Source organism: Antechinus flavipes, chromosome 5, assembly GCF_016432865.1.
Source record: "Antechinus flavipes isolate AdamAnt ecotype Samford, QLD, Australia chromosome 5, AdamAnt_v2, whole genome shotgun sequence".
NCBI classification, from domain to species: Eukaryota; Metazoa; Chordata; class Mammalia; order Dasyuromorphia; family Dasyuridae; genus Antechinus; species Antechinus flavipes.
In genome coordinates this window covers 170,071,875-170,094,093 of record NC_067402.1, presented here as the reverse complement: position 1 = coordinate 170,094,093, position 22,219 = coordinate 170,071,875, and the positions used below count along the sequence as shown (strand labels likewise).

Below are 22,219 nucleotides of genomic sequence, written 5' to 3'. Positions count from 1 at the left end.
CCTGACCCCTTATCTTGTTACAATCATGTCTTACCAAACACCAGCACTAGATACAATAGCCACCATCTACCTCCATCATTTATAAGCACAAGCTGCTGAAGGGAACTGCAAGAACTCTCAAAACTGGATTCCTCTACAAATTTATGTCATATAATATTTATGGGATCCTCACTGCAGCAAGGCAACTCTCTCCTCCTCCTTAATTGATTCTCTATCTACTCATCAGAGCAGCTGCTTCAAATCTACTCTTCTCAAACCTCCCGCAACACTCTCCCCCAACCTCTTAGTTATACTTCATAATTCACCCCCCAAAACTCTGAGACTGTATCCCATGAGCTACCTCTTTTCCCTTCTTATCTCATAATCACCTGACACCAATCACCACTACCTCCATCACTCCAGACTTTGATGAATTGGTGATTCTACTCTTTATCAAGCCAACTCCTCTACATGCTCTCTTGATCACATCTCATTCCATCATATCCAGCAGATTTCCTCCACTATTTTCTCCATCCTCTCTTCCTAATTTCAATTTCTCCCTATCTCTTGCCTCCTTCCCTTTTCCTATAAGCAAGCTTTTGTCTCCTCTTTCCTTAAAAATAACCCTTCACTTCATCCTACTTTTTATGTTAGCTATCATTTCATATCTCCCTTTTTCCTCAACAAAACTAAAAAGATACATTTACTATTTACTCTCCTCTAAACCCTTTGCAATCACTTCCAATTTCATTATTCAACTGGGTTGCCCTCTCCAAAATTACCATTGATCTCTTAATTACCAAATCTAATGACCTTTTCTCACATTACTTCCTTCTTCACCACTCTGCTTCCTCTGACATTGCTGATCACCTTCTCCTTTAGGATACTCTCTCATCTCTGGGTTTTCTCAACACTGGTCTTTCCTGTTTCTCTTACTATCTGTCTGATTCCTCCTTCTCAGTCTCCTAGCTCTGTCTTCATTCATGTTCTGCCTGGAAAGTGTAGTTATTCCCTAAACATCTTTCCCCTTCCTCTTCTCTTTAATCTCTATACTTTCTCATTTGGCTCCCACTGATTTTTATCTCTGTGCAAATAATTCCCAGATCTAGATATCAAACTCTAATCCTTTTTCTGACTTCAGACTAACAACATTTCAAATTACACGGGTCATAGACATCTCAAACTTAACACGGCCAAAATACGATCTTTTCCCCAACTTGAACCTCTCCTGAATTTCCCTATTATTGTTGAAGACACTATCATTCTCCTATTCTCTAACAGGGGTCCTCAAACTATGGCCCACAGGCCAGATGCAGCAGCTGAGGATGTTTAGCCCCCTCACTCAGGGCTATGAAGTTTCTTTATTTAAAGGCCCAGAAAACAAAGTTTTTGTTTTTACTATAGTCCGCCCCTCCAGCAGTCTGAGGGACAGTGAACTGGCCCCCTATTTAAAAAGTTTGAGGACCCCTGCTCTGGGATCTCCAAGTTAGTATCCTCCTCAGCTCTTTCCTCTCACTCACCAAATGCCTGATTAATCACCAAATCTTGTCACTTCTGTCTCCAAACATCTCTTACATAGATTCCCTTCTCTCCCTCACATGCCCCCTTTTAGTTCTGGCCATCATCACCTCCCTCCTGTATTAGGCTGTTGATTGATCTCCCTGTCCCAAGCCTCTCCCCACTCCAGTCTATCCTCCACAGTGGTTTTCCTAGACTATAGACCGTTGCACCCTCATACTCACCTCCCACTACAACTTCTATCTCTGTGGCTGTCCCTCATGCCTGGAAAGCTCTCGCTCCTCATGTTCCACTCCTAAATCACTGGCTTCCTTCCAGACTCAGCCCACACACCGTCTTCTTTAGGAAAGCTCGAGGGACACTTCCCCACCCTACCCTGTCACACTCTCCCAATTGTCAGCTGCTAGTGACTCTCCTTGTCACTTCCATCTACCCTATCCCTTTATAAACTCATATTTACATATGTTGTCTCCCCTATAAGAATGTAAACTTGAGAACTGGGTCTATTATTTTAAGCTATCAATAAAATACCAAGCATTTAGCATAGTAGCTAGCATATTAATAAATGCTTATTGACTAATGGACTTGATTTTTCATTACCCTACATGCAGAATCTTACCAATATTATTTAAAAAATGCATTGGGAGAATCTGGCAAAATATACTGTCCTTGACTCTGAATTCTCTAGAAAAAAGTTTCTCTCTCTCTCTCTCTCTCTCTCTCACACACTTCTTCCCTCTTTCCCTTCCTCCTTCCCTTCCTTCTTCTCTCTTTCTCCACACACACACACACACACACACACACACACAGAGTTTTATGTGTTTTATATGTAGTGAAACCAAAAGCTTAGGGGTGAGAAAGCTCCCACTTATGTTTCTGCTTTTCTTGGGTAAAATGATATGAGTTAGATAGCAAAAGATGTTCTACTTATTTATAAAACATTCTACCCAAATTCCCCTAAATACTTTGTAGGAAATGATGCTATTTACTCCAGATGAAGAAATCTGCAGATCATTAAGTTTCATACACCATCTAATAAAGCATGTGTGTGCTCAAAGGAATTAGATTATGTCAGTTGGAAGCTGAGTACTATCTGTTTTACCCCACCCCCTGTCTCACTTAAAGAACTTCATTTAGTCTTATGAACTGCTCAATGGATAGTATTATCAGGAAAGCAGTAACAGAGATTTAGGAGCCAAAGACTAACTTTTAGGGAAAAAGCAACAACTTAGGCTTTCTGTTGTCATTCCATCTGGTTTTTCTTGTAAACTTGGGAAGTTTGCAAAAGAGAGGTTTTATTTTATTTTTTTTTTAAACATTTTGATATAAGCTTCCCCTCTGAGGCTAAAGATATGTAAAGCTCATTTCAGAGCTATCACTAAGACTGGAGGCTGGAATTGTGCCTAGTTTAAGAGTTTAAAACAATTTAGCTTTTAATGCTAGAATAATTATTGAAATGCCCCCATTATCAATCCATTCTTGAGTCCGGTCTTGTTCCTACAACTTCTTCATCTACTCTGTTATCTCCCAAGCTTCAGCTCAGTGACATAATGATGGTTCTTTGGCATTTGTTTCACAATTGTTGGCCTTGGCTAGGTGAAGGAGATTCCTGCTCTCCTACACTATAGAAAAATATTTGGAAGAGCTTTAACACTTAACTAATTACTCACCTTCAGTTAGATCTAACCAAGGGAAAAAAGTCTTTTACCTCAACATATCCATTATATTGTTTTTCTGTACCTGATGTTTTGGAGATTTTAATTCTTGGGTTGTACTGTTTCTTGAAATCAGGCTCTAGAAAGGAGAAAAATGGAACAGTCACTGTTAAGATATATAAAATAAGAGAGTAGGGGCAGGAGGAGGAAAAGTAGGATGTGGAGATCATGAGTTGATTTTCATGTACATTTGACACACATGAAAGTCTAAAAAAATTACCCAAAGAATTCTGCCTCAAAAGATACACATCAACATTTGAAATGTAGATGCTTAACTTTCATTATTGGATTATTCTATACAGCATTTTTTATTTCTGTGAATTATGCACATATTAGAAAAACATGTTCTGCCATCTATGAATGATCTAATAATAATCAACTAAATATACACATGTGTAAGAGTATAGATACAAAGGATATGTCAAAAGTAATAAGTACAACAAAAGAACAACTTAACATCTTCCTCATAAATTTTTTTTCCATTTTTTGGATTAATAAAAATTTGTAATTATATTTTTATTGAATCTCACCTCATAAAGATATGTGGTAATTCTCAGAAATTAAATTAAAAAAATTTCTTTTATGTTATCCAAACTCTTTTGACCCCTCAAGTATCCCCTTAAATAGCATTATTTTTTTTTTTACTCTCTTGGACTTTTTCTTTTACATGGTCCCAGGCCAATGTGATGCTAGCTGAATGAAAACTGAATATAAAGGAAAAGGATTATCCAACTGAGATGAATTCTTTGATGATTCATGGGCCAGTGAATTGTAATCCCCAGGGAAACTCAACAAAATCATCATGGCTTTAAGAAAATGAAGATTATTTTATACACCAATTGACACCTCATGAAAATATTATTTCAAAAATATTCCTTAGAGAAATCAAGTGGCTTATTTTCTCATTTCTGTCTTTGGTCCTCTGGACATTATAGCATCTGAGCCTTATCCCTCTTGAAGCTACTGAGATCTGGGTTGCTGTCATGGGGCTATAATAACAATGTCATTCACAAAAGTAGTTTTCCCTGCATCTGTCACATGGCCTCAATGGCACAAAATAATGTTCTCTATACAACTTACTTCAAATCTTTCTTCAAATTATTCTAGTTTTGCTGGTACAACTTCATCTAAGGAGCTTCCATCCTTTGCTTTCTTACAGTCATCATCTTTTACTTAGCTTCCAGAGTCTATGTTGTTCAGTTAATTTGGTGACAGAAGAAATAACTAAGACAAATAAGCAAACCCCATTTGGGTGGGGTCTTTGATTTGGCTCTTTTGATCATCTCTTGCCTTAGCCATATATATTTTTAAATACATAGTTTTTAATAACTTGTCTGCCCTGACACAACATAATCCTAGAGGGTTAGTTCTGTTTACTTTTGTCTTTGTATTCACCTAACACAAAGTAGACATTTAATATTCTCTTTTTGATTTTTTAACACAAAGAGTTCAAATATATCTGTTATTCAATCCCAATCTGATTCCATGGATACCAAAGCATAATAACATCAGTGACAAAAGCTTTACATCCTACCCCAAGGCTCTGTTCTAAAACCTCTTTTATTTCTTGACAATTTAGTTTTCCTTAATTACAGATATAAAATTTCCATTTTCTCTCTGTTCCTCTCCCCCAATTCACTCACTTAACTTCAGTGGCTCCCTGCTATCTTTAGGATCGCATGTAAAGTCCTCTGGCATTCTATACCCTTTAAAACCTGACCCCTTTCCTGTCTTTCCAGTCTTTTTATCCCTCACTTCCCACAATGGAGAAAGAGATAGAGACAAAGAGACAGAGGAGCTTGTACATAGTTGTTTACATGTTGTTTCCCCTGTTATACCTTTTTTGATAACTTGAGCTACATATTAAGCTAAGAAATCTAGGCTCTTAGAGAAATAACTCCAGCCTTGAAAAAGAAAGCAAAAATTTTAAGTACACAATTTCTAAAAATTGCCATGGGATCACCTTACCTGGTGAGATATTCTTTCCATGTAAGCTTTGTACAACTGTCTCTGGGCCCATTGCAGCAGAACTGCCATAGACTTCTTTTGCTGCCATTTGAGTTGCCTCAGGTGTCAACTCCTTCATCTTCAAGGAAGTGAAAGGGGTGAGGAAATGGTAATTCACTGCAAGAGCCCGAGCCCTTTCCATCAAAAGTTCTTTCTCCTGTTTATCATCACTCTTCAGCCAAGAAGTCAGCAGCTCCTTAATAGTAAGGTAACTCCAGAGCCGCTCAATGTAGTTTTGGTCAGTATGTTGGTCCTTCGGAATGGAAACCCCTGTGACATCATTCTCTGTGCTGTGGGAGGCAACAGGAACATCCGTCTTCAAGACCACAAATTTCTTACTATTGCTGGCCGTGACTTCCACATGTAGATTGTCCAACTGACTGTCAGCCAGCTTCCCAGCAATGATGATTTCAGACCCATTGAAGTAATTAGGAAAAAGAGTTTGGGTAACACGCTCAACAGAGCCAGGTGGATAATCAATTCGGATATCAGAGAGTAGAGGTGTTCTGATCTCATCGTAGAACCTGAAATAGAACAGTACACATGGAAGTTAAGATCCTGACCTTGATAGCAAGCACAACCAAGAAAATAGAACTATGAAATACAAAGGAAATCATAAAACCTTACAGTTAAAAGGTCATAGACTTTACCTAGTCTAACTTTCTGCTTGATTCACCATAAATGTCCTCTGCAATATCACAGAATTACCAATGTTGAGTTAAAAGGAAACTTAGGAGACATTTAAACCCATGTCCATTTTACAAATGAAGATAAAAATGGTTAAGTGATTTATTCACAGGGTACAAACCGTAGAGGCAAGCTTTAAGTGGAAGTCCTCTGGCTCCAAAATTCATTGATCTTTCCCTTCCTAAGTGTCTTACAAATCAGTTCATACTTAAATACCTATACTGTCAGAGAGTTGTACAGTTCCACTATTGCACTGTTGGAATAATCTATTTGTTAGAAAGTTCTTTCTCTTTTTGAACCAAAATCTGCCTCCCTTTAAAATCTATCCACTGACTTTAGTTCTGACACACAATTTCCAAGGCTTCTTCTATATTATAATTGCTTATATATCAAAAGCCAGTATGTATACCAGATCTCTGTCCTCTATAGGTTTTCCAGACTAAGCAATGCTCAGTTCCTTCAACTATTTATTATAGCATATGGTGTTTCAATCCTCTTACCATTATGCTCATCTTTTCCATAAGAAATGACCAAAGGGGCCAATTTAAAGAAACATGTGTAAGACTATGAACTGATGCAGAAGAAAGTAAGCAGAATCAGGACAACAATTTATACAATATTATATTATGTTATTTATTTATTTACAACATTGTTAAAAGAAACAACTTCAAAAGACTTAAGGACAATGCCGTGACCAACTATCATTCCTGAAAAATTACAATAAATCATGTTTCTGACCTCTTTGAAGAGAAATGATGAAATGCAGGTACAGAACTGCAGTTTATAGTATCAGATACGATCACTGTGTGAATCTCTTTGGCTCAATTGTATTTATTTGTTACAAGATAGGACTGTTATTTTTAGTAGGAAGGTTTTAGGGAGGGAAAAAGAAGAGTAGTAATAGTGATTTCAAAAAAAAGACAAGAAAGAAAAGAATGGCAATGAAATATTTGTAAAAATGCATATAAGAGAGCAGAAGAAGTTCTGAAGAGATACAGACAAGCAAACCTCTACCATCTCTGGGTATTGCTTCCTACGTTAAACTTAGTATATAAATTCTTTAAAATCCATATAGAGATTCACAGTTCCATAACCTTCCTCTTTTGTTCTTTGTCTAAAGAAATATTCATGTTGATGTTTGTCAAGTTCATAGCTTTTTAAAATGAAAATTGAAAAAATGCTTTAATGAATATTTTTCTTTTATTGTGAGGAAAAGGGAACAGAAATAACCCAGATTTCTGTCTTTTCATTAGCCAATTCTATCAAAGTAGCCAAGGTCTCAAGGCAGCTGGCAGATTTTTCTAAGGAGAAAAATCTCCTTATACTGGAGACTGTTTTTACTCATGCCTATGAACTCACTCCAGATTTTCCAACAAACTTGACCCTTATAACACTCACACTAACATTTTTCACCATCCTAATGTTCATTAAGACTCTGCCTGAACAGTAGTCCAAGTATTGCCATCCCCATATTACTGATAAGAAAACCAGGAATCAGAAAGACTCAGTTTCCTTTGGTCATATTGCTAATAAGAGAAATTCAGACAGTCTTGAATAATAAGGTCTCTTTTTTCCTTGCCAATTTTAAAAAACTCCTATTTGTGCCTTTGTTCCCATTTCTTCCTATCTCCTCAGGGAACTTGGCCATGGAAATGAGAGCATCATTCACCACCACCATCCTTTCATTTTAAGCCTCTCTAATTCATTGGTTCCTTTGCTATTGTCTATATAACATGTCCAGATTTCCTCCTTAAGAAAAAAAAATAAAAACAAAAAGCCAAACTTTCATTTGACCCTCTCATTCTCTCAACCCATCAGCTGACATCTTTCCTCCTGTTCACAAACTTCTTGAAAAAGCTGTTTATACTGTATGACTGTACTGTTTTACCTCCTACTCACTTCTCAACCCCTAGAAATTTGGCTTCTATTCCCAACACTCAACTGAAACGCCTTCTTACTGGTCACCAAGGATCTCTTTTTGTTGCTATATTTGATGGCCTTTTCTCAATCCTGATCCTTCTTGACCTGACACCAATAGGGAAAACAAATGAATTATGGGAGCAAGGCATTCTGAGGGAGAGATGTAAGGCAGCATGTGTCAGCCAAATCAAAATACCACCATTATCTTTACCCTCAGACCCCCATGAAGCTAGCCCAGAACCCTGAATCCAAGATCCTTGAGAATAGTAGTATCCTCCAGATTACCAGCCCTGCTAACTTTCCAGACCCATAGTTATCAAGGAGAAAGCACTCACTCTTTTGGTGAGTTCATCTGCTCTTGTGGATTCAAATATCATCTCTATGAAAATCATGGCCAGATCTACAAATCCAGACCTCGGTCCTTTTCCTAAGTTCTTATCCTGCCTCCACAGCAGCATTCTGAACATGTCCACCTGGATACCCCTAAACTGATCCTTCCTCCCAACTTTCCTATTTAGCTTGAGAGTACCACCATTCTTTTAGATACTCATGTTCTCAGTGTTGTGTTCAACCTCACTCTTTATCTTCTCCATCACCTACCATATCTAATCAATTATTAAGTCTTGTCCATTTTCTGTTTCCAACATCTCTCTCATTCATTCCCTTCTATCTTTACACAGCCTCCTCCATCCTTTACACCTTCAGTACCTTTTTTTTTTGGACTATTAAAATGCCTCCTAATTGCTCTTGCTTCGCTTCTCTCTCTCTCTCTCTCTCTCTCTCTCTCTCTCTCTCTCTCTCTCTCTCTCTCTCTGTCTCTGTCTCTCTCTCTCTGTCTCTCTCTCTCTCCTTCTCTCCCTGTCTCTCTCTCTCTTTCTTTCTCTCCTTTCCAATCCATTCTCCATGTAGCTAACATGCTGACATTCCTAAAACAAAGTTCTGCCATGTTTCCTGCTCCAAAAGCTTCGTTGCCTCAGGATGAAATACAAACTACTCAATTTTGGGAAGCTCTTCCTCAGCTGGCTTTAGATTATTTTTTCAGACTGCTTATGCATCAATTCCCCCTCATTCTCTCTACATTTCAGCCAAAGTGGTCTACTTGCTGTTACCTGTATGTGAGACTTTATTTCTTGCACAGACTGTCTGTCCATCATACCTGTCATGTACTTTTTCACCTTTTTCTTATAACCTTTGCTTTTCTTCAAGACTCAATTCAAAGATCATCTTTCTCAAAAGGCCTTTCCTGATTCCCTGGTTACTAGCTGTTCTGCACCCTAAATCACTTTTTATTTATTTTGTATTCATCATGTATTTGCATATCTCTGGATATATATCCTCACCCAGTAAAATGTAAATTCATTGAAAGCAACAACTCTCTTATTTTTGAATTTGAATTTGAATTTTGTCTTCAGAGCCTGGTACAATACCTAGCACATCATGTATACTTAATATAGGACAACTAGATAGTATAGTGGATAGGGTATCAGACCTGGAGCAGGAAAACTTAAATTCAAATCCAGCCTCAGATACTTACTGGCTGTGTGAGCCTGGGCAAGTCATTTAACCCTGTTTGCCTCAGTTTTCTCATCTGTAAAATGAGCTCAAGAAAATGACAAACCACTTCAGTATCTTTCCCAGAAAAAAAAAAGCAAAAGAAAAAAATGGGGTCACAGAGTCTGACAAGATTGAACAACAACATAGACTTAATTATGTTTGTTGATTGACCGATTCCCAACTTTCTTTCTTTCCTTTCTTCTTTTCACATTTTCTCCCTTCTTCCCTCTTCTTTTCTTTTCTCCTTCCTTCTTTTATAGGAAAACTATTAGTTCCCTTAATTTGAAAGCTATGTAATTTTTAAAGTAAATATTATCAATCATTGCACAGTTTGGAGTAAACTAGAAATCCCAGCTGTTTTTTTCACATAAATAGTTTTGGTTCTGTGGTTTTGGAGGGTTTCTTGTTTGTTTTTGCTCAAGAAAAGGATGTGTAATAGAAACTACAAGCACATGTACAGAGACAAAATTTCAGATCAATGATGACCTTAGGAATGCAATATAAGATATATCTCAAGCTAATGGGCCATAAAGGAAAATTACTGATTAAGTACAAATTATCTATATTTGTGAAAATTTTCATACAAAGCACTGAAAAGCTAGATTCCTCTGATCCTACATAATTAGTTTTTTTTTCAGAATTTTACAAGCATCTCTTTTCAATGTCATCTTCTTAATTTAAACTCATTATTTCAGTTGGTCAAGATATTTTTATCCTAGGCCTGTCTTTCAAAATATTAACTAGTTCTCACGGTTTTTAATATATAAACGTATAAGCATGCTTCCTATTTCTTCTTCCAAGCACTGATAAAAAGCTTCAAAAAGGAAAAACCCAGATCAGAGACTTATAGCATGCCACTAGGAATTTTTCTTCAAATTGACAAAACTAGAACACTTAAGATACCAATCAATTGAGCAGTTATAAATATATCTAGATTTCCCCTTTGCTTACAAGTACCAGGAGGGCAGCTAAATGACTCAGAGAATAGAGCACTGGGCCTGAAATCAAGATGACCTAAATTCAAATCCAGCCTCAGACACTTACTCGCTGTATGACTCTGGGCTTAATCTTTGTTTGCCTTAATCCACTGGAGAAGAAAATGGCAAATTACTCTAGTATCGTTGCCAAGAAAACTCCACGGACAGTGTGGTTCCCAGGGTCATAAAGAGTCAGATATGACTGAACAATAACAGCAAGCCCTGATGAGCTGGGAGTCAAAATACTATAATACAATATAATACAATAATAATACAAAATATATGTTCTCTGTCACGCCCTTAATTAATATGATCTTATTCCCTCCATTACCACCTTTTTTTTCCCCAATTGGGTAGCTTTTATTGTTTTTCTCCCTTTTGCCCCAAATATAAAAGAAAGAAAAACTTCAAATATTCTCTATAACCCACCAGTATGAAAAGTAACAAATTACTTGCTGCCTGCCCATGTCTCTGAGACGATCACCTCCCGCAGCAAATCTAAAGTTCTCCTAAGTCTTTATACTTTGGCTTTTCTCCGGCTTACTCGCTGCTCATGATATCCAGCTCCCATCACCTCCTCCCTTGCTTTTGCACTCCACATCCCCAAAGCCTGACATTCTGCCCCTCCTCTCCCAGGAGTTAACTGACCCGATCAGCTGCTCCTTTGCATTATCCTCCTCCTGCACCCGACGCGTCATACCACAGTTCTCCAGCGACAGCTTCTCTAGCAATTTGAAGTCGACATCATTCCCAATGCCTATGGTGAAGATGCAGACTCGACCTCTGGCGGCTTCTTTCGTGTTGATGAGGATCTTACTTGACTGGGTCTCTCCCACCGTGGCTTTCCCATCCGTCAGGAAGACAATTAGAGACACGCTTCTGGAGTCAATGTCATTGTCAGCTATGTGGTCATTAAGCAGTTCGATGCCTTTCTGCAGAGCCCCGTTGATGTCTGTACCTGTGAATGCATTCATTAAAATGTTATCAGCCAAGCCTTTGGCTTAGCTTTTCTAATAAAGTTATTTTATGGAGATATTGGTGATTTACTATGGAAAGATCCTCTGAGATCGGAGAAGCTTGAATCCTGCTTCTGATACATCTATTGAGCAAGTCACTTAGTGACTTAATCTGAGCCTTAGTTATTCATCTGTAAAATGAGAGAGTAGTTACTGGATGGCCTTTGGAATCCCTTCTAGATCTAGGTCCGTGATCTTAGGACCTTAATTACATCCCTCATTAATTTTTAATTATCCTCACTAATGGTGGGGAAGGGAGAAAAGTGACATCGACAAATAATTTTTAAAAGTGGTTAATCTTCAAATCAATTTTACTTCATTTAGAATACACTATGTGATAGAAGCTACATATTTGTGTTTTCCTTAGGCTAATATCAATGAGTTTTCATTCCTTAAGCCAATGTTTCTCAAACTATAGTTTACCCACAGATTCCTGGAGTGCCCTGATACCCTTTCGATGAGCTTTGAGGTAAAAACAATTTTCATAATATTATGAAATATTATTTGCCTACTCCTCCCCTTCCCAATTATATATCTGTATAAGGCCAGTTTTTCTTCATATACTTCAACCAAAACAACAAATTGCAACAGATTGAATGCAGAAGCATTCAATGAGAACCCAGCTGTCTTCTATTAAGCCCAACATTATTTACAAACAACAAAAAAAACCACAAAACAAAGCCCCTCTTCTCATTAAATCTTCTTGTGCTGGAAAATATGATTATTTTTCACAAAATGTTATGAATGTTTGTATAGAATGAGTTTCATTGTTATTTTAAGTTAATAAATGTTTTAAATTTTTTCCATTTAAATTTTTAATATGATAAATATTCATCAACCCATATAAACAAAAGCTCTATGGGACCTCCAATAAAGGTCAAAATGCACTGCTTTAAGTAACGGCCAGTTGATGATGGGGCAGAGAATTTAATTGTGAGTTGAATGGCAGAATGGAATAAAAATCATACCATATGAAGTCCAAAAAGTGAATCATCCATGAATTAATGATTGAAGTTTGACAATGTTTAGCCAAAAAAAGCTATCATGTTTGGTGTACCTAAGTTTCAGGGGTATACAGAAGATTCTCATGTCCTAAAACATACTCAACCTATTTATAGTTGCCTGAAGTTCTACCAAAAGTTTTATTCCTTTAGCTTTCATATTCATAACGATGCAGATCTCTCTGGCAGAGGTAATATTTTGGATGGTCATCTATCTTTTACACTCTAGTATAAATGAATTTTATGATCTTTCCTGAAGGCTGATTTTGATAGAAACTAACTGCTTGAGATGAAAGGGAAGAATTACCTAGGGGTGCACTATAAAGAAAATACAACAGAGAAACTGGAGGTACTGAAGCCAAACCACTAACATCACAATTTAGTCACTTAACATTCCATTTTGCAAAAATCTGATTATTTTATAAAGGCCAATATTAATGATTTATACTATTTGTGTGTGTATGTAAAAGAGGAGATGAAGAAAAGTAAAAAACTGAAAGACAAAATCTATTTTTGCAAGATCTGGGATATGTTAATTGATTAGTCAATAAATATTTATTAAGTGTCTCCTGTGTTCCAGGTGCCATACTAGATACTAAAGTAACAAATGCAATGAATGAAATCAGACTTCTCAAATCTTATCTGAGGCATCCACCTCTCAGTCCTTTCATTCTTCTATTCCTGACCTCAACTTGGATAACCCCTACCACTATAACACTTACTCCCAGGAGAGAATTCTTGGAGAAATTTCTCTGAATTTTAGTTGCTATAAATGTATGGTATTCAACTGAACCCTACATGAAATCTGACATTGAGCACAATATGGTGCATCACCTCACTGAAGTCTGGCAATCTTATTCAGCTGTTATTGGTTTCTTGGCTCGTTCCCCAAAATGGCAGTTTCAAAATCTGTTCTCTCTCCTTAAGTCCCATCCAGTTGGAGATGTCAGAAATAAATTTGAAGTTGTGAAGACCGAGGTCAATAGAAAGATTAGGGCAGGATAAGCAGATCTGAAAATCATTAGCCTAAGAAATGATAATTAAATCCATGGGAACTAATAAGATCACCAAATGGAGTAGTATAGAGAGAGAAAAAAAGAGGACCCAGGGCAGATCCCTATGGGACACCCACAATAAGTGTCTGTGACCTGGTTAAGGATCCAGCAAAGGAGATTGTGAAGGATTGTCTTCCACAATCTGACACTTTTCCTTTCCATCTTTATCTTACAATAGTTTCATGTTCCAGCCAAATTAGGCTATTCACCACATCTCTCCATGTCCTCCCTGCATTTCCCTGCTTTTGATTATTCTGTTTCCTCATGGCTAGAAGCCACCTCTAACCCACTGCCCCTAAATCTAAGAAGTGAAATTTTAAACTCCTTTTAGTTGACAGAATCTGGATTAAACAATCTCTCCTTGGAATTCTTCTGCCTCTCTTTTGATCGAATCATTGAAGAAGTTCCTAGAGGCTGCACAATCACATAGCAAAAGAAAAATCAGACCATTCAATCAATTTTGACCTCATGTGATCTCTTAACTATGTCTCTTCTACATCAAACAGCATTTGTTTCCCCTTGGCACCTAGTTTATATCTCTCAGATAAGCAAGCTTTATTCATTCAGTTACAGTTCTACCTTTAGATAGTTGCTTGGCTGGGCAGTTCCCACACTTCTTCCTAAAACAGTATTTGAACACAAAAAATAGTAGGCCATTCCATTGGCACCAATTCTCCCTCCACTGCCACTCTTGGAACATAAGTTCATTGTAAGGGATCATTGAGAAGTAGAGAAGACCTCACAGACTTAATAGAATTTTCTTCTTTATAACTTAGTGGACCGTCTCAAATTAAAGACTGAGAAAAGTTAGGGGGTAGGGTTTTGTTTTGATGATCATAGATAATGCAAAATTTTAAATTGTTATCTCTTAAAATGCAAACTCTTAATTTGTTATTACCTGAAGTCAGCTTCAGATTTCAAATATTTGCCTTCATATTTATTACGTTGAAAAAGCTAAAATGAGAAAAAGGGAGACTTTTTTTTTACCTCCAGTAGGTGTCATGTGGTGAATGTAGACCTTGCTATCCCTGATGTTGTTAGGAGTCACTGGAACCAGGTGATTCTGCCATACTTTGATCCGATTGGAAAATCCAACAATATTAAAATGATCCTGTGGTCTTAGATCATGCAGGATAGTGAAGAGGGCATCTTTGGTCTAGATAAAGACAGAAACCAGTCAGCTTCACCATGTGTCATTCAGTACTGCTCTGAGCATGAAGGTCTTGGCTTAAAATCCTTGTCAATGAGGAGATGGTCAAATCAGTCAGAAAAATTTACTGAACACCTGCTATGTATAAAAGGCAGTTAGGTGTCACAGTGGTAGAGTGCTGAGTTTGGAAACAGGAAGATTCCTCTTATCAGCTGTATAATCCTGGGCAATTTATTTAATCCTATTTGTCTCAGTTTCCTCAACTGCAAAATGAGCTGGAAAAAGAAATAGCAAACCACCCCAGTATCTTTGTCAAGAAAATCTCATTTGGGGTGATGGAGAGTCAAACATGACCAAGGTGACTGAAAATAAATAACAATACCAAACACAATGGTGGACATAAAATAAGATATAATTTCTGCCTTCGAGAGGAAAGGAGATGAGAAAAAATCAGTGATACATTAGGATCATCACTCTTTAGACTTCACCATTACCTGTAACAGCTCTACTTCCAAGATCTTGGATTCTCAAATATTCTTTTTCTAATAAAAATTTCTCAAGCATATAGAGAATTGAGGGAAATATGTAAAAGTGAAAGGAAGGAAAGAAGGAAGAAAAAAGGAGGGAAGGAAGGAAAAAAGGAAGGAGGGAGGAAGGAAGGAAGGAAGAGTGAGTGGGAGGGAGGGAGGGAAGGAAAGAAGAGAGAGAAAGAGGGAAGGAGAAAGGGAAGGAAGGAAAGAAGGAAAGAAGAAAGGGAGAGAGGAAGGGAGGAAGGGAGAGAGGGAAGAAGGAAGGAAGGAAAGAAGGAAGGAAGAAAGGAAAGAAGGAAGGAAGGACAGAAATTGCTTTTTGGGAAATTAATATTTCTTTTAATGTTCCTACATAAAGCTTTCCCTGAACTCTGTACTCTTGAAAAGATGAAGAAAATAAACATATCACATAACATTCTCCTCCCCACCCTGTAAAGATTTGAGACCTTTCCAAATTCTTTCAAGAGAAAAGAATAACAATAAAATCCATTATTTTTTTTTTTTTTTTGCCAGTCTGGAACTCCTGCTACATCTCTCATGTCTGTTTTTTCTCTCCCAATTTGGCTCTTTCTATCTCTCCCCAACTCCCAACCTTTTCTGGCCCTCTGGAATTGCAGACTGAAGAGCAGCAGTATTTCTTCTCACACAACAGGTGCACATATTATATCTCTTCACAAACCACAAATATTCTGTGGAAATAAATAGAATTTGCACCCAAATAAAGCTGTCACCACTAGCTGAAGATGGCATTTTCTAAGCATCTATTCCTGTACATTCCAACCAAAAATGAGTTATTATAACTTTGAGTAGCTCCATCTTCCAAAACAACCCTGATATTGGTAAATACATAAAAGACATAGACACAACTAAATGACAATATCAAATGAATGCAAAATAACTGTGACTAGCTACACATGTAGTGGACATAAGTCTAGTCTTTCAATTCGACAAGCATTAATAGCCACTGACTGTGTATAAGACCCTGCAGAGCTCTTTTAGACCCATCCTGAAATTTCAGTGTAAAGAAAATTCCTCCCAAAGCAAGTTAACAATTGTCACAAAAATTGGGGACCCTGATGAAGGAAGTGACTTGCTTGGGGGTCCATTAGCTCTTTTTCAGTGACAGTGACTCTGAAGCTGGCTCTCCATCTACTATACCACACTACCTTGAGGACCCTCTTCTCTTCTCTCTGGGGATATGAGGTATGTTGAATAAATTAAAATAACAAGACTTGACAACTGATCAGATGGCGGGGAGAAGGCTGAGGAAGAGGAAAGAGTTATGAATGATTCTGAGGCTGTAAACCGCATAACCGGAAGAACAATGTACACCTAACAGAAATAGGGAAATCTGAAGGAGAAGCATAGGGAAGAATAGGAGATGATAAATTATCATCTTGGATATGCTGAGTTTGAGAAGCCAATGAGACACCCAGTTAGAGCTATTCAGCAAGCAGTTGGTTATTGGAACTTAGAATAGAGAAGCAGATTTGTATTTTTAGATTTGGGAGTCATCTGCATGGAGGTAATCATTGAACCCAGAGGAGCTGATATTACCCAAAGAAGAAGAAGAAAGGGAAGATAGCCCAGGACTGATCTTTGAGGGACACTTAGTCATTAGGTTTCATGTGGAGAAAGATGGCTTTGGGGAAATGAAAGTGGCAGGTCCAGTTTGTCCTGGGAAAATTCCCACATGTGCTGATATTGAACTTGATTTAATTCAACAAACATTTATTGTTTATAAAGTGCAGAACACTCAGATGGGTTCTGGGGGGAGATATCAAGCTTAGATAAGACATCACAGTGCATAAGCTCAGAACAGAGATGAGACATGAACACAAATTAATTATAACCCACATTACATGACAAGTAATTTAGAGACATGAGAAACAAAAAGGGCCAAGGAAGTGGCACCTATTTTTGTCGTTTCTCATCTTTTCTTCCAACTGGGTTTTCTACCTCAGAGTGAGTTTCGAACATTCTTAGTGATTTGGTCTTATCTCCTGTCAGGGTTCCCAGTTTAGCTGCTAAGTAATGAAGTTACCAGAGGAAGGAAGCCACAGAAGCCTCCAAAATCATCCCCTTCTTGGTCCTGTATTTATTTGGAAGCATTTAGTGCTGACTGATGTCAAAACCTGGCCAGGTGCCACTGGGCTTGAATCAGGGAAACTTTGTCGGGTGGATATAATGTTTGTTTAGCTGCTGGCATCCTTAGGGATCCTTAAATAGTAAGTTTAAGAATTGGAGGATTGACCAGCCCTTTCTACTGATGTTTTTCCCCATTGTGCCTGCTGCTCTGTTTGAGGAATGGGTTACTGGGTTTGGAGTTTAGGGGGGTTTTTTCATCTCTCTGAAATATTTGGATCTCTCCACCCTTCTCTTTTCTTAGTAGTTGCTACAGGTTTCTTATGACCTTGTATGGCCACAGCTGCAAGTTATCCTTAAATGACCTGAATGGCACAGTAGTAGGACCCCTCTGTTCCTCTGGCCTTTAGAGTTTGTTATGGCTTTTCAAATGTTACCCCTAGAGGCAACTTTGGCCTGAGTTGTAGCTACAGTGAGTTAACCCTTTGCTTGCTTGTGTGCTCCACATGGGTGATCTGCAAGTTCTTCAGTCTCCAAAGGGTTTGCAAGGAGTAGGAAGGGCAAAAGTTCTGGAGAAGAGAATGCTGGTAAATGCTAAGGGGCTTTAGAAGCTGGCATTTTTGCACAACAAGCTTGCATGTTAAAGACTAACAGGGCCACATTCAGACATTTTCATGAGTTTTTGGACCAGGGTGATAAGCAGACATACATTCCAGAGAAATCATTGGAAAGTCTGAGCCAGCAGAGGGAGAGTTTATGTATACTACATATACATAAAGTTAAGTAATGCTTTGGATAGATTGCTGATCCTGGAGTCAGGAAGTCAGGAAGATTCATCATTTAACCCTGTTTGCCTCAGTTTATTAATATGAAAAATGGAAGATGTAGTAGAAAAGGAAATGGAAAATCACTGAAGTATCTTTGCCAAGAAAACCCTATGAACAAAATACAATGGGTCACATAGAGTCTGATATGACTAAACAAATGAACAAAACAACTATATATACATAGGCTTAGACTATACTTATAAAACATAATTTTCACATAAAGTCACATGATATCAGTCATTTGCTAAATACTATTCTAATCATCAATATCTTCATGGATTTTTGCATGTATAACTCTACAAGAAAGTTATGATAGTCCTGACCTCCTAATTGACGATGCTGATCCAAAACAATTAATACATATCTGAAAAGAAAATCATTTATTATATAATCTGAGGTTGGAAAATTTCTTTACAAGTTACAGAGCAAGTTAGCAGATAATTTAAATGGAAAGGACTGGAAAGGGTTATTAACAGTTTGTGGATATATTTCAAGGGGTCCATGAACTAGGGTGGAGTAATAATACATCTTTATTTTCACTAACTTCTAAGCAAAATTAAGCTTTCCCTTCAATTATTTAAAAGCATTATTCTGAGAAGGATCCATAAACTTCATCAAACTGCCAAAGGGGCCCAGGACACAAGAGACTAAAAATTCCTGGACTAGACAATCTCTAAAGACCTTTCCACTACTAAGTTTATGATCAGGGAAACTTTGTCAGGTGGATATAATGTTTGTTTAGCTTCTGGCATCCTTAGGGATCCTTAAATAGTAAGTTTAAGAATTGGAGAATTGACCAATAAGCATGAAGCAGACTCTGATCTATGCTCTGGATATTCAAAGACAAAAATGATAGTTATTACACTCCTCTACAAGGGAGGCAACATTTCCATATTGGTTGTTTAGTCAATTAATCCTCTGTGACTCTTAATGAACCCATTTGGGTTTTCTTGGCAAAGATACTGCAATGGTTTGACACTTCCTTCTTTGGATCATTTTACAGATGAGCATCCTGAGGCAAATGGGTTAAATGACTTGCTCAAAGTCACTAATTAGTGTCTGAGGCCATATTTGAACTTAAGTTCTCCTGCCTTCAGATCCAGTATTCTATTCATTGTGCCACCTAGCTGCCCAATTACTGCATTGCTATTATTTATATGTGCATATACACAATAAAACTACAAAAATTTTTGGTCTGGATTTGTGATTTCATTAGCAAATGGAACTCTTAGTGAGGAAACTCTACCAAAGCAGGTGAATAGTTAATATACAACTCATCTTTTGAATTTCCTGGAACACCAAGGAATTAAGTAAACTTACCAGAATAATACAGCTGTGATTTTCCTGACTCCAGGTCAGTATGCTTTCTGTCTCTATCTCTCTATCTCTATCTCTGTCTCTTTCTCTATTTCTCTTAGTGTCTGTCTGTCTATCTGTTGTCTCTGTTTATAAAAATAAAATAAGCACATGGTAATTTTTGGCCAGAAGGCAGCAGTAGTTATGTCCCCATTCTGGAGAGTTAAATGAAAAGTCTACCTCCTCTTGCTCAGCATACTTAAAGATGCAGTGACTGAAAGAGAAGGTAAAAACTATTTTCTTGGAGATCTATAAAAACATTCGATCTGAAGGGAATGGGGAATGAATCTTACATGATGAACATCACACTTCTGCCAGGAAGCAGGGATTTTGTCCTGGAGATAAGAGGGTACAAGAATGACTTCTAATTTGTTCTTCTGAATTCTTTCTAGGATATAATAGATAATACTAACTTTTTGACAGACTACCATTCTATGGTAATTAATTCCAATTATGAAATATACATTTCTTAAGTCAAAAGGTTTTTTCTTTAAAAGACAATCATGGAAGTTAATCCTAGCTCTGCTCTGATTTATTATTTATACTTGAAACAAATCTCTTAATCTCTCTGGCTCAAGTTCTCCATCTATAAATGTAGGCATTTTAATGACATTATTTTCTTTTATAGCATTAAAAAAATTATACCACTATTTATGATGATTTGTTCCCTTGCCCATAGAAGGCATCATAACTGAGACCAATAAGAGGATTATTTTCCCTTCTTCAGCTGTCACTATTAGGACATTACTCACATACTGCTCCCTCATTATGACCACTGAACATAGTGATGGATCCTGGTTGACAGTAGTGACCCATGTACCCTAATATCAAGAAAGTCCCTTAAGGACTGAACCCAAATAACCATATACTCCTCCATATTCTTAGCATATCTGTGAAAGGGAGGAATGTGTTACTGTTATAACCACTTTAAAACCACATCAATCACTTTGAAAATGGGAAGAGATGACATAATAACAGCCTCAGGGTGAAGCATCAGGAGAGCCGATGAAAGACCCAGCTGTCTATGTAGTAGTTCTCAGGATTCCCATGAAGAAGACATTTTCAAATATTTTTGTATTTGTATCAGACAAGCAGACACCAGTGGCATTTATGTTACAATTCCTGGGTTGTTGTGCAAAGAGAAAAATGGAAAATTATGACATCACATGTGAAAGCGAAATTGAAAGGGGGTTAATATGTTAGGCATTAGTTCTGTACACTATAAGTTTTCTAACAGAACTTGTTTTACTCTAATTTATACCAATAGATTTTTATTTTCTCTGTCACTTTCCCATATGGTCCATAATCTCCAATGATAGCTACTGTATTTACCAAAATTGGGAGGCAAGAGGGGTGGCTTATTCCACTTTGAACTTTATCTTCCACACCTAAAAGCTTGGTTTACATCTTGTATAATAAATGGTTTTTTTTTTTACTGGCTGTTGTACTGAATTACATTTGTCAGCTCATTCTTTGGCTATATGCACATTGAAAATCAGAAAGAGTACCACATTTAAAACTAATTATATTTCCTTCTACGTGAGCTGTAGAAAAGCATGATGATTATCCTGAACAAATCTGAAATAATATTGTTTTCTAAAAGCCATCCTAGGAAAAGAGAGTAAACCAGTTGAATATTGGCCAAATGCCCAGTCATTTAGAGGTTAACTTTCATTTTAAAAAATTCATTTGATTTCAATACATCTATTAATAAGAATAAATAATGGCACTTACATAGCACCTACTATGTCCTTTCCCATCCCTGTCATATACTAGCTGGGTGACCCATTTTCCTTTGAGTTAGACTGTGATTTTTCCCACCATACTCCCCCCACTTCAGTCCCAGTCACCACTTTTCCTTTCATATGGAGAATAATATTCAGAATAAACATTCAGACATTTTAGAGTCATTTTGTACTGGAAAGTAGAATTTTTTTTACCAAAAATTAAAAAATCAGAATCAAAATAAAAAATCAAATGAAGGATGAGCAAGGAACTTCAAGAATGTCTCCCTGAGCACCCTGACCCTGAATGTCTATGTCTGTTTGATAGACACATAAATGTAAAGTGAGAAGAGACCTCAAGGGACATATAGTCCAATTCTCTCATGTTAGAGATGAGGAAATTGGGACAGAGACTTAAAGCTGCCCAGAATTGGTAATTAAATCCCAAGATATCCAAAGACTATTGATCATTATTTAGTGTGGTGGTAGATAGTAGAGTGCTGAGCCTGGATTTAAGAAGATTCATCTTCCCAAGTTCACATCTGGTCTCAGACACTTCCTAGCTGTATGACACTGGGAAAGTCACTTACTCTGTTTGCCTCAGTTTCCTCATCTGTAAAATGAGCTGAAGGAGAAAATGGCAAACCGTTCCAGTATCTCTGCCAAGAAAATCTCAAAATGGGTCAAGAGTTGGACATGACTGAAAAACAACTGAATAACAAGAAGATCCCACCCTTAGGCATGTAATATGGAGTATGTAGAGAACAGAACATGGGTGGAGAACTAGAGTTGAGTTTCAAATGGACAATTTAACCCAAAGATTCCTCTTATGAGGCAATTTTAAAGAAGGATTGGTAGCAGTAAAAGAATGGAAAAAGGGCAAGAGACTGACATGTGCTTGGATAGGGAACTCAAAGGTTTTAAAGATCTAGAAACTTATGAAAAAAACCTTGGTGTGCATTTACTTGTTTTGAATATACTTATATTCATACATTTTCCCAGTCACTCAGATTTACAATTTAGGTATTGCATTCAACTCCCTCTCATCACTTTTCCCCCACCATAGCTAATCAGTTGCTAAATCCTATTATTTCTACCTTCCAGCATCTCTTTATATG

At 37.3% G+C, this 22,219-nt stretch overlaps 1 protein-coding gene across 2 annotated transcripts in view; it reads right to left on the bottom strand.

Annotated features, from left to right (window-relative positions):
- ITIH5 (inter-alpha-trypsin inhibitor heavy chain 5) overlaps window positions 1-22,219 on the bottom strand; it is an 82,180-nt gene that overhangs the window by 14,867 nt on the left and 45,094 nt on the right. For both annotated transcript variants that reach the window (XM_052000161.1, XM_052000162.1), the window contains exons 8-11: window positions 14,417-14,585; window positions 11,006-11,315; window positions 5,181-5,743; window positions 3,238-3,291 (exon numbers count right to left, since the gene is read on the bottom strand). In XM_052000161.1, the coding sequence (XP_051856121.1) occupies window positions 3,238-3,291; window positions 5,181-5,743; window positions 11,006-11,315; window positions 14,417-14,585 (1,096 nt within the window). The remainder of the gene's footprint in view (window positions 1-3,237; window positions 3,292-5,180; window positions 5,744-11,005; window positions 11,316-14,416; window positions 14,586-22,219) is intronic.